This window comes from Anser brachyrhynchus (genome assembly GCF_964034855.1).
Source record: "Anser brachyrhynchus genome assembly, chromosome: 15".
NCBI classification, from domain to species: Eukaryota; Metazoa; Chordata; class Aves; order Anseriformes; family Anatidae; genus Anser; species Anser brachyrhynchus.
The window spans coordinates 15,136,394-15,149,091 of NC_137733.1; the positions used below are offsets into that span (position 1 = coordinate 15,136,394).

Below are 12,698 nucleotides of genomic sequence, written 5' to 3' on the forward strand. Positions count from 1 at the left end.
ATCAGCTCTTCAAAAACCTCGGCTCTGCGCAAGCCGGGCTTTTTCAAGATTTTCAGCGTTCTTTAAAAACAAAAGCCTTACCCGCATGGAGGCTGTGCCCGCATCAGGCAGCTCCCCCTGCACCGGGACTGAAAGTAGGAAGCTCAGAGATCAGAAGGCAGAGAGAGCTCACAGGAGCCTCCCTGAGCCAGGAAGCAGCACAAGCATTTGTGCAGAGCCTAAGCTAGCAAGTGGAACCAGCAACCGGGGTTGTGCTATTTTCAGTCCCAAGGCTCCTACATTCGTGCAGCACCACCCAGCAGGGACTTACGGACTCAAGCCTCCGCTAGTTCAAAGAGTTTTGCACAAAGCTGCCCTGCATTTTACAGACATTCCCTGCGAAAATTCAATTGCAAGTACAAAAAAAAAAAAACAACATAGGATTTAAAGCAACAATTGAAACAGGAATGTTACCATAAAAGACAACAGTAGGATTTTGTAAATGCTTTCTGTGGTTTGGCTCTCTGCATTTTGTTATGCTGGACCATTGGCCCAGCTGGCCATCTCCATCAACTGACCTCTTTAACCGCTGAATGAAATCCCAGAACAAACGTAAACAGTTGACAGAAAAGGCGCCTCACCTTTCGTATCTGAGGAAGACGTTATTTAAATCATCATTCACATGCAGCAGCTCCTCTGTGACTTCTTCATTGGACACTCGTGAGATAAGCTCCACAATTCTCTGCTGCATAGCTCTACAGGTTCGGTTCAGTTCCTAGGAGGAATGCATTGTGCACACACATTCTGATAAGCAGCTAGCAGTAAGTAGATTTAGTTGAGGTCTGTTCACAGCCAAACATATCCCCCAGCTGAGAAACACTAAGACAAGTCTATCTTTGCATGATTAAATGTCACCCAAAAGCACATCTAATCAAACATGCCCTTCAAGAGACGATGGCATAAAACCTTGAGAGCCTATTTACAATTCAACATCCTGATTCTTCTTTAACTCTGAGCACTTCAGAAAATAAATAACTGTACTTTAGTGATCTGTTTTAAGAATAAAACACGGTAATACAACAGCTTTCCAGAAGAGAGTTTCCAACGAAAACTCCATCTGCTCTTTTTGACAGCATCATCCTCAAAAACTAAACGATGCACGCGGTGGAGCAAGTGGGGAAAAAAGTTCATCAGGGCTAGCACAGGTAGCTAAATGTGTGCTACACAGCAGGAAGAGAAGGGCTGGGGACGCAGAACTTGCCACGTACTGAGAAGATGAGGGCGAACACACAGCAAGGAGCAGGAGCATGAAAAGATGAGCACCTCACTCGGAACTGAACCGTACCCAGAAACACTCCCATCAACTGAGCGAGTCCACAGGCAAGAGATGGCAAAAAGGCAGTGGGAAATTTCAGAAGAACATTTTAAAGAATATAGAGTAAGGGGATTTATTTTAGAAGTCTCTCATGCCAAGAAACCTGGGCTTGAGTTTGCCTGAAGGAGTTCTCCTGCGTCCAGGACATCTCTTTGATCACCAATTACTTAGCAGAATTTTTTACCCCTGTTGGTCTGAAAGGCCTCGAGACCAAAGGTCAAAACTGACTGGTATGTCGAGGAGGAACTACAAGAAGAAACGTGACATATGGCACGGCGCCACTGACTAGACCCACGGTTTTACTTCAATAAGCACTGACATTTCAACTAAAGCATGTCCCTTCGTCATCTCCCGCCCCCCCAGCTCCACTTCAGAGCAAAAATTCAGCACTAAACAAGGATGACTTGTTGGTACACAACCTTCGGGATGAAAGCAAAAATGTGTTTGTTTTCCTTGCTTGGTCTGACATCCTAAGCTCTGGATAAATTTCACCTAGTGCAATCCAGCTGCCTTAACAGCTTGAAGAATGTGTTCTCCAATGTCAGTTTTGATCCCATCACTTTAGAAGCAGATTGTGACATTTCAGAGGTTTGTTTGCTGCCTTTCCGAGAGGGCTGACAGTACCTATCTATTCTGCTCAGAGCTGGCTCTCTAGCAAGCTGTTTACATTTGATTGTTGGAGAAAATGTCAGGAATTATTTAAGGAGGATGGCTATATAAACCTCAAAGCAAGGAGCCCTTGCATACAGCACCAGGCTCACGGCTTTCAAAAGACTAACCATCCTTTGTCATCAAAAACGGGTTCTCACCAGCTCTGTGATTCAGATTTAGGATGCATCAGTCGAAGGGAACCGGTTGGAATAAAGAATCGCTGCTGTCGCTCCATTTTATGATCAAGTTCTTTAACCTTAGAGCTATGCCGTAAGGTTACGCTGTCAAGATGTTAGTAGTTATTTCTGAATGTAAGCAAACTGTTCTACACTGTTTTGGTCTGTCATGGTTTCCTGGAAGCTTCTTTTGCTTTGAGCAGTCCAACCCAAACGGGCAGTAACTGAAAGGCTCTTTATTGCAAAGCCTCTCATCAGATGCCATCATGGCTCTGAGACAAACACACAATACCGCTGCATGGGAGAGACCGGCTTTTGGATCGATTTCAAGCTCTGATGTATCACACAGAGCTATTCCCTGCCTCCCTCCAAATGTACTATTGTGGGAGCCCATCCTCCCTGCTGGAGGATCAAAACAGCAGCCTATTTCGGAAGCTATGGAAAGGCAAATACCACGTTAAGAGCAGCAGCTGGAATGCGAGATCACAGTATTCCTCATCTGTGCTGCATTTGTTCGTCAGCCAAGGGCACCCCGCTACCACCGGCCTGGGGAAGCAGATATGAAGCTTGACCCACGAGCTCAACTAATACAGTTTTCTGAGATAATACATACAGCTCTGGACTGAGACTTTCCAGGAAATAAAACTCTTCTGGGTACCCCGTCAAACCCTCTGGACAGCAGGAAACTTCAGCTGAGCTCCTGCCTTAAGCCACCGCCTTCAGGAGAAGCTACAGCACATCTGGAGAGAGAGTTCATATATTTCGAGATGCAGAGAATCCACAAACCCTTGGCAATATTTAGTCCAGCTGGAAATACGGAGTGTTTTTTCCTGCAGTGACTGGAAATGCTTTACCATCGCATGAGTGATGACAGAGGACTTGAAAGCAGCAGAAACGCCCAGTGCTTACTGAGCCTATGGCAATTCTAGGCTGTGTTGTGGTAAAGAAGACTTTATGTTCAACATTAGGAAAAAAAATCTAGCTACATGGACAAGAAGGCACTGGAGTAGGTTTCAAGGGAAGTCAGGAAATCCTTGTCACTAGAAGCTTTAATAAATGAAGAACATCAAGTGATGAGACTAACTGGGGTCAAGCACAGCCCAAATCCATTATATAAACCAAGCAAGCCAAGGCATTGAAGTGAACTACAACAAAAGCCACCCCCTCAAAAAACACTCAAGCACGGAAGGGATCAGAATCATATCTGCTAGGAAGCCATTACCTGGAGTAACTCAAGGTCTGAGGAATCCTCCTGTCCAGGTACCATTTCTGTCAGCATTTCAGACATCACTTTTGTATTCCCACGAACAATATCCAGTTCGCTGCGCAGCCGGGCAATCTATTTTGGGGTAAAAAGACAGCAAGATGCTACATAGTCCTGTGGTTTTAAGCAGATGATTTTCAAGAACTGACTTTGTGATACATCTGGTTCTGTCTGACTTAATATCTGAAGCTCTGGGTATTCTACTGGAGGGGAAAAAAAAGTTAAAGGCAAAAAAAACTTTTACCCAGGAGACAGTTTTAGAAAAAGCAACAGAAAAAGAAAAGAACTTCGTAGGACTGGTCACTATCACAACAAAGCCAGATGTGCTATGCTCGTGTGGAAGGGAAGTAATTGAAAACAGCAGCTAAAAACAGATTTTGGTTGCAGTATACCTTGCGTGTCTCACTCTAACATGGGGAAAGATATACAACTTTTGAGCATGATCTTTGGCTCTAAAGTTACCATTTTTGCACAGAGAAAAGCTGATCTTATATTAGGGCATTTGCTAGGGTCTTAGGCATGCAGGCTTAAGTCCTTATTAGAAAAACTTACAGCATCTGCAAGACATTCTGTGCCTCTGAAGGCGTGGGGCTAGGGGGAGTAACTGTTTACCTACAGCACAACTGCAGCGTCGATTGGTGGAGACCGTGAGGTTTCATAACTGCTGCCATTAGGAGGCCACATGTACAAATAACCCTAGATTTTACAGCACAACAGGAGGAAAGATTACTAAGTAGAACCAGACCTAAGAGGCAGTCAAAGCCAGAAGAGTTAAAAACGAGAGTTCCTCTGCAAACTAGCTTTTAATTTGATCTGCTTAGTCTCACTCAAAAGAATAATCATCCCAATACCTGTTCCGAGTTAGCAGTGATGGGACCAGTCACATTCAGAGCTGGAGCCTGAGGAGCAGAATACGCCGTTGGAGAAGTTGACGAGTAAGAACTGGTGCTCATCCTTTGCTGAGACTGTGAGTTGTGCATATTTGCTGCAGGATCAACTTCGGGAACACTCTGCCACATCAGAAAGACAAGAGTTCAAAAGCTGAATTGTGACGGCACTTGCTTTGTCAGCAACCTCAGGCCAGATACGTTCAAATATAGAACATAATTGTACCTTGTGGAAAAGGTCAGTGTAGTCATGAAAACAGACTGGCGGGCCAGCCCATATACAGACAGCTGCAACAAAAACGTACGCCTGTATTTTTTGACCCAACCCACATGCATTTAAGTCAATTTATCTCTACAATAAAAGTGAGAAGAAACATAAAAACAAGAGCTAAAGATAAATAATTGTGAATAATTTGAAACCGGGAACTAAACTGCAGGCTTACAAAAGACGACGTGATAAATAGATACTGGATTTAATTGATCTTGACACAAGGATTGCAATCTTTCTGTCCTGATCATCTGCATTTACCACTTCAAAGACTCATTAACTTCTCAGGGTGAATAATCAGAACACCTGTGATCATAAAGTTACTTACTAGCAGTAGTTTTGTCAACTTTACAGACCTAACTGTTCAAAGGTATAAAGACCTCATGTTACCATGGGATCAGTGGGAGATTCGGACTCTGCACACCTTTAAAAGACAGACAGGCTTTGGTTCAGGCTTATCACCAACAGAAACAAGTAGAGTACTGAGAAAATGAAGCAAATCTGAATCACATGCCCTTCTGCTCTCTATTTGAGCAAATGAGCTGCATTTATCTGGTGGGTTTGTGGTGCGAGACAAGCGTACAAACCTCAAAACTCTTTTCAGATTGATGTTTGACTCGAGGGAGGAGATCCCATTAGTTTATCAGCCAGTCAAAATGCAGCTGCATTATGCTTCTCTTACATGCCCCTTCACTGTAAAGAGGTCTTTTCAGAAGTGAGAAAATAAGCCAAATTCAGGTAAACAGGAGAAAGAAGAACAGTTACCCAGCTATCTACACGTCTCTGGAAAATGCCCCCGGCATTGCAATGCTGCAGCTTACCCTCTGTGGCGTGTGGATTGGAGATAAAGCATCAAGATCTGCCATGGGAAACTCTATGCCTTTCCTCTTGAGTTCTTCATAAATATGCACTACTCCAGTTAAATCAGGGCTACTTCGAAAGGCATCAGCCCAAGCCTGGAAAACACGAGGGATTATCCATAAACCTTCCCAGTGAAGTTCCTGATACATCCTGACCTCGGGTACCAACTACAAAAGCTTTCACATATTTCAGCCTCAAAGGGAAGCTGTAATCATTAAACCTGATCTGAAAGATCCTACAAATGTTACCAAGACAGTCACGTACACACTTCATATGAATGTAACCCAGACAGAAACCCAGAGCACATTAGCTTCGTATAACCCTGCTTCATCAGAATCTATAAATGCAAGTGAAAGCCTCTTCCAAGCTCCTCTCCTTAGCACTGATTGCATGCTGATCTTTTCTTCATATTCTGTGGCCAATGAACCACCAAAGAAAGCCTGTGTGAAAGATTAAATTGATCTAGGCAAAATTTATGAAGTCACATGGCAATCCTACACAACCTTAATTTATTTTGTGAAACATCCTCATCTATCGAGGAAGAAAAAAACACAGCTGGCAAGTTTTTGTCAGTATTTTATTTGGACCAAACCTAAATATAAAGGGTTGCTTCTGAGGTTCGTATATCGTGAAACACGCAGTGCCACGAGCAGCAGAACTAATGAAGCCCGTATTCTTACGGAGCATATCCAACACTAAGACACCCCGGAGTGTCAGAAAGAGCAAGCTTAAAGGGAGAATTTCCCACAGCCAGAACACTCATAATATCTCTCCCGCTTGAGCCCTCTCGTGTCTACAAAGACTTCAATTCATATTTGAGCTTTTCCTTCACCGGGAGCACTAAGTGTTTCTCTTCGCCAGCCAGCCTCCTGCACTCACGAAGCTGTTAAGAACATAATATCTTGTAAGAGTCTACCCCCTTTCATTTTTTTTTTTTTTGCTGGAAATTTGCCAGGTATTAACAATTTAGGGGACGGAAAAACTGCAATATCATGACTCAATTAAAAATGAAGTGTTCCCCCACATATGTGAGGTAGAGTAGCTGGCTCCAGAACTACTGAGAGACGTGTGTGGGCTCCAAACTTAATTCATTTAGTCATCCCTTTTACACCAGTTCTTTGACTATTTTTATTTTAAAAGCTGTTTTTAACCACGTTTCATACTGAAGAGGAGAGAAATCAAAGGTAGCAAAACAAGATAAGAAATAATATTAACTTTTAATGTGCATTTGTATTTTGTTCAATTCTAAGAAAGAGCATTTCCTACCCTATGTACTCAGGAGACAACCTATTATCACTTGCAAGCTAACAATTCTGGGTTTGCTTCCCAGCTTTGCTCGAGTAAATTAATGGCATCTACTGTTCTGATGCAGTGCAAGTCCAAACAGCCCCATGTGAGCCATGGAAACCAGCTCAGACTGCAATGAGGCATTCAGTTTTCTTGGAACTGACCTTCAAAACCGTCCCTAATTATCACAGAGACATTCACTGTGCAGGTACCTCTGCTCTCGCACCGACTCTGCATTATCAATTTATGTCAGGAGTCATCTGAATGTTGCTTCTCCATAACGGTGCTCCCCACTTCAACTCTATTTGCAAGTAAGAGCGAAAAATGTTCGGCAGGGGATGTTTTATTTAATCGTCACTCAAAAGAAACTTAGAGGCAAAAGCCTGCTCCCTCGTTTCACGAGGCTTGCTGGCCCAGGAGGATGTACTAATGCATCCCCCGTTTCCCTGGGCATTAAGGGCAGAACTCACTTCATCTGCACTCTACCTTTCTAACATGTTACCTCTCCTACAACTCTTCGCCAGAGAAAGGAGACACTTTCATTTGTACTTTTCATCTGCCTGAGCTGGGGACGTTATCTGTACCTACACGTCTCTTGGAGGTCACAACCAGGACTGGGCACCATTGTCCTAAGCGCTGCCTACACACGTTGTTAGACAATCCCTGTCCCAGACAGCTTACAATTCAACGAGGCAGAAGTAATATTAGCTCTGCTTTACAGATAAGGAGCTACACAGAGAGCTTAGGAGGCTTGCCATTGTCCAAAGAAGCGTATGACAGAGGTGAGATTGAAACTGAGATCTGAGACCTTCGGAGACTTCGGGCCAGACGATCGAAGATAGGCGCTTCAGGATGCTGCTGTCTAGGCCCCACTTGGCACTCTGTGTGCCCAAAAAGGTTAATTAAATACACTGCAAATCTGGCTTCCGAATCAGTGCCATCACAAGACCGCATTTCCAGTCTCAGACACTCAAAATTTGCCATGCCACTAAAGATCTCCCCAAGCTTCATCTTTGATGCCCAGCGAGGCGGCAGCTAGGTGGTGGGGACTCTGAGGTGATACGGCAGCTCTCAGCAGGGGCACAGCAGTGAGGAATAGAGGCCTTTGAGCAAGGTGAAGAAGAAGGATAAGCATTATCTAATACATGCTAATTCGTATACACTGGGAAATGGGTTGGGAAAGTGAGACACAAGATGCCCAATGTCTCAAAACAGGCAAGTCTCTAGATAAGAAATTGCATGGAGCTTTATCTACTCTTGCTAGGGAAAGGCCCGGGAGTACAAGAGCTATATGGCTGAAGACTTGTGCTGTTTGTACAGCCTTTTTCCATGCTTCCAAGTCTGTGTTATTAATCCTCTCATTTCTCTTCACATTAATTCCCTGATATCAAATTGTAAAAAGCCTCCAGAAGGGGATAAATGTAATGTTAGTGGAGCAGAGCTGAGAAGAGATCAGCCCCCCTGGAACAGAGGCAACTCCAACTGCAGGGAACTCGAAAGAGCAAAGTGGTCATGACATATCGGACACTCCGGGTGCACATGTCCGTAGGGCAGATGAGACCCACCCACAGGCAACTTTCATAATTCCCAGGCTTTTTGTACCAAAAGACATTTAATTCCCGGACACGGTGAGGTTTTTAGCTCTGCTGCACTAAGTCTGCTGAGATAAAGCTCTGCTTAATGCACTGAGGCAAGGACTGGGGCTTTCTGGTTATGCTATAAACACCTCCATCTTAGTTCCATTAATACCTTGCAGCCCACATAAACCCAGGACTCAGAGCAACCGACATCCTCTAAAGCAGTGTAGAAGAGCAACCAGTACGGAAACAAGAACACAACTTCTCCTTATGGGACAGCATTGGCCATCACCGCCCAGTCTCCACACGCACCAGCTCTCCCACCCAAGCAGACAGGAGCCTGAGGGCTCAGTCAGATGCACAAGAATTACTTTTAATGATTTCATTAAGGCTTTTTTTTTTTTTTCCTTATAATAGCGCAACATTGAGATCAGAGACCAGAAATAGAGGGACCCCACGTGCCCCAGTGAAATGCCCACCTTGTTTCCCCACCCAGACTGTTTCCTCTTTGGAAATCACTTATTTACATTGTCATGCTCTAACAATGTCCTGCCTGTGTATGCAAACAACAAATAAACCAGCAGAAATTCAACTGCGTGCTTTGCCACAAAAATCCGAAGTATATTTGGAAAACTATGCTGTGTGTTTGTAAATACCATCCCCCAAGAAACATTGCAGCAGGTTTATATAATTTTAAATATGCAGTGCCTTTTAATCTCTGCTGTATGCAATAGCCTGTAGGAGCTTAGTGATAAAGCTTCCTATAATTGTGAAATTTCCTCCAGGCAGGCACCAATGTTTCCTCATGTGTTGCTAATGGCTTGTGGAATTAACATGGCTGTTTATTGTTATGCTGCACAGAAGGAAAAGTGGCAGGCAGGCCTATGCCTGAACGTCCCTGCTGCAGACAAGGATCTGACAGCACGCTTATACTGCAGAATAACCAGAGAAGGGACACCAAAAACATTTTATCTCCGATATGATCGTTTACTTTCCTGTAGCCATCTTTAAAAGGAATTCAGAATACTTCGTGAAGGAGAGGAATGGCTCTATTTTATATTCAGGGGAACAGACACAGAAAGGCAAGTGTTTTTCAACTAACAGCAAAAGCACGATCGTCTTCTAAAATTTCCTGGCCTCAGATGACAAGCCCATCACAGAAGCAGGTCTCCGGCTCCTAGATTTGCCTGTTAAATTGCAAAGCCATCCACTTATCTTTTATTAAGTCCTCTTGTTTTAGAGTAGAGTGCTATCTCTCTAACTAGAATCCAGACGTTTCTCCTTGGATACAATTTCTGTGCATGTGCATGTCTGCTCTTCCCTGCCAATCTGGATATATTGTTTGTTTTTACATGTAAAAAACTTGCTACATTTTTTAATGATGACAGCATGTTTAGCGATGCGTAGCACTGAAGCAGACAGTCCTTATTCCAGGCAGCGACATATGGAAGCAGAGACAAGCTGTGTACCTGAATCAGCGCTAGTACTTTATCCTGTACAATAGTGGGGGGATTATTCTTGGGCGAGATGATTTTCACCAGAACGCCATCTATGAAGTCACGGTTTGCCACTAAAACGTGAAAGCGATGGCCACAGTTCTTCACACAGGTCTCCAACACCTACACACACACAAAAAAAAACAACATTCATTGTTGGAGCAAAGCTTGATCAAACACAGCAGTTATGTGGTTGGTTTCTGATTTTGTTTTTTGTTTGTTTGTTTTAAATCTTTTGATAAGAGAGAGAAAAGGTGGAGGAAAATTTAGTCTTATATTCTCAGTTCTTCAACTTTTTTCCCCCAATATTGCCAAAAAGCTTCCTTCTCTGCACACACATTTTCATGCAGCTCACCTATCAATAATACACCGGGCACTTTTGTGATCCACCTTTGCCTGTTTTCAAGGTAAAGACACAAAGTTTTTTCCTCTTCTAAGCAGAACTTTCCAACTGGCACAGCTCAGCAGCTAAATACAGAGCATCGCACCAAGAGCAGGTAAGACAGAGGACATCCTGTCACTGTGAGATATTACCACGCTGTGACACTCCACCATTGTCTATGTACCTGGGGCACAGCTGGATCCAGTTGCTCTGAGCTACAAGTCATGTTTTCGGGTTGGGAATTCAGGTGAATGATCTTCACTCATTCAAAACACTCCCTTGTGAATGCTCTGGCAGGTTATACTTTGACACATTTTCCCCCTGCAACCTAGCTAGAGGCACGTTCCACTTGCCATTCAACTGCCATGGAGGAACAGCTGTTGATTTTTCTCTGAAGAACATGATTAGCATGGAGATAAATCCAATGCGTCACTTCTCCTCACAGCCATGCCTAATAACCGCTGCAACTCTCTATCTGAGGACTCTGTAATTACTCTGCTACTTCAGCTACTTTCATCAGCCCTGATGACACGGACTCATTCCTGATGAATTTTGCTCTTTCCTGTGCAGTGGATAATCTCGTGGTTTGGTCCTTGGTAATCTGTCAAAATGACAATCCAGGATAGGAAATAGCAAGAAGACAGAAAGTACAGTCACGCTTCATCAGGGAGATGCAACAAGAGCTCTGTGAAAGAATCATACAGATCACCTACCCACAGCAGCAGAACTCCATCTAGTTACTGCTGCTCATTCCTCAGCCCGCTGCGGTGCAGAGCCTGCCCAACACCACGCTTTCTGGAGAGCTGCATTACCCAGGAAACCCCAGCTCCAGCCGTCAGGAGGAAAGGTCACTGGCAAATTATCTCACACCTTAGCAGTGCTGCGCAAATGCACAGAATACAATTTACACTTTATTGAGGGAAATTAGATCAGCATAAATTAATGAGTCTCCTACAGAGATCCACTCACAAAGGAAACTGCGCATCAGCTACTTAGGAAGCTGAAAACACGGCAAGTTCATCATCACCGCTTGCAGAAATGCCCACAGCTGTTGGCTTGGAGTGGAGAAACAGTTGGACGTAGGGGGATGAAAGCAGAAGAGAAAGCCCCAAAGGGTACGGACCCATTTGGGCTACTTAACTTTCCTCAGTCAGTACTCGGGGTGGATAAGAGCCCAGACAAAAGCAGAAATCAATTGAGTCAGAAAAATGCTATGCAAAGCTTCCAGTAACTCTCATCAAGGAAGCGAGGAGGCAGTTGGAGGGAAAAGGGCAGAGCAGTGACTGTTAAAGCAAAGAGTGTGCACATTCAAGAGAGTCCCAGGAAAAACAAAATGACCAAAGAAAAGGGATCTGCTCTTCAGAGGCATTCCAGCCTGCCTCCACTCACCGTCAGAGCCAGCATGACCTCTCTGTAATTTTTGTTTCCATTCAGCCTCTTCTTCAGTGCTCGAATGGCATCCTTTGGGCTGAAGGAGAAACACATCTTGTTAACCAGACAGCTCACACACACTTTTCACAGCCATCAGTTCCCCTGCACAGCTTTTCTGATGCTGAAGGAGATGTATCAGAGAAGCTCTCTATTTAAATGGCTCAAAATAATAACATTGCCACAGCGAGAAGAGATACGCCTACTGAAAACAAGAAGCCCAGAAGCACGAACTTGGTACCCCATCCAACAAGATGTTTTTCATGCCAGCCCTCCCAAGCAGAGACCTAGCTCAGAGTGTGCTGAGTCTCACAGTAGTTCTCTGAAATGCGTAAGGAAGAGGAGAATCGAACAACTCGTATGCAAACTATGAGCACCTGCCCCAGACTCACTGCACCTCCTCACGTGCTGAGTACAACACGAGAGATGACCGTTCATGGGCCTTTCAAAGCAGGCTGAAATAGAGCATACCCTTCTTCTGTCTCGTTGATAATGTCACAGATCTCCATGTTAAGTGTCCAGTCTTCACTCTGCAGAGAGCCATCTGTGGCCTTTTCTGTAAAGAAAAAAAATAAAAATCTTTTCACATCTACCTGATTAGCTACTTCAGTCCATCTTCAGTTACTCTGAGCTGAAACTATCCAGTAAAAGAAATACAGAAAAAGAAAAAAAAAAAAGTCCCACCTTTCCCCACTGACTCTAAGTGATGTCAAACCTTCCCTCCTGGTTTAGGGATCAGCACAGAGGTTTCCAGACACAATCAGTTTTCCCACATGCTCACTACCTTCAGCCCATCCATGCGGGCTGTTCTTCAGACTCCTGAATTCCTGGGAGAATAGGAAAACGCCAGCTAATTCCAATTTAAACTTCTCAGATGCTGTGCTGTGATTTGGCCTGTAATGAGGAAGGAAAATCCCCCCCGCATCAACCAGACCTCCTCTCTGGTTTAACACATCATACCTCCGCATGGATCAACGGGAAAGAGAGCGACTTGGAGACAGAACTCGGTGAAACCCGGAATTTCAGTGGCAAAGACGCACATGAGAACATTTAGCACGCGACATTTC

General features: G+C 44.1%; 1 protein-coding gene across 7 annotated transcripts in view; it reads right to left on the minus strand.

Moving 5' to 3' along the window:
* Positions 1 to 12,698, minus strand: part of TOM1L2 (target of myb1 like 2 membrane trafficking protein) — a 54,424-nt gene that overhangs the window by 23,060 nt on the left and 18,666 nt on the right. For 6 of the 7 annotated variants that reach the window (XM_080556025.1, XM_080556020.1, XM_080556019.1 and 3 more), the window contains exons 2-8: positions 12,103 to 12,187; positions 11,593 to 11,671; positions 9,795 to 9,944; positions 5,422 to 5,556; positions 4,297 to 4,455; positions 3,404 to 3,520; positions 621 to 754 (exon numbers count right to left, since the gene is read on the minus strand). In XM_080556025.1, the coding sequence (XP_080412151.1) occupies positions 621 to 754; positions 3,404 to 3,520; positions 4,297 to 4,455; positions 5,422 to 5,556; positions 9,795 to 9,944; positions 11,593 to 11,671; positions 12,103 to 12,187 (859 nt within the window). Of the gene's footprint in view, positions 1 to 620; positions 755 to 3,403; positions 3,521 to 4,296; positions 4,456 to 5,421; positions 5,557 to 9,794; positions 9,945 to 11,592; positions 11,672 to 12,102; positions 12,188 to 12,315; positions 12,459 to 12,698 lie in introns of those variants that run through there. The other variant, XM_080556022.1, reaches the window with a different exon arrangement.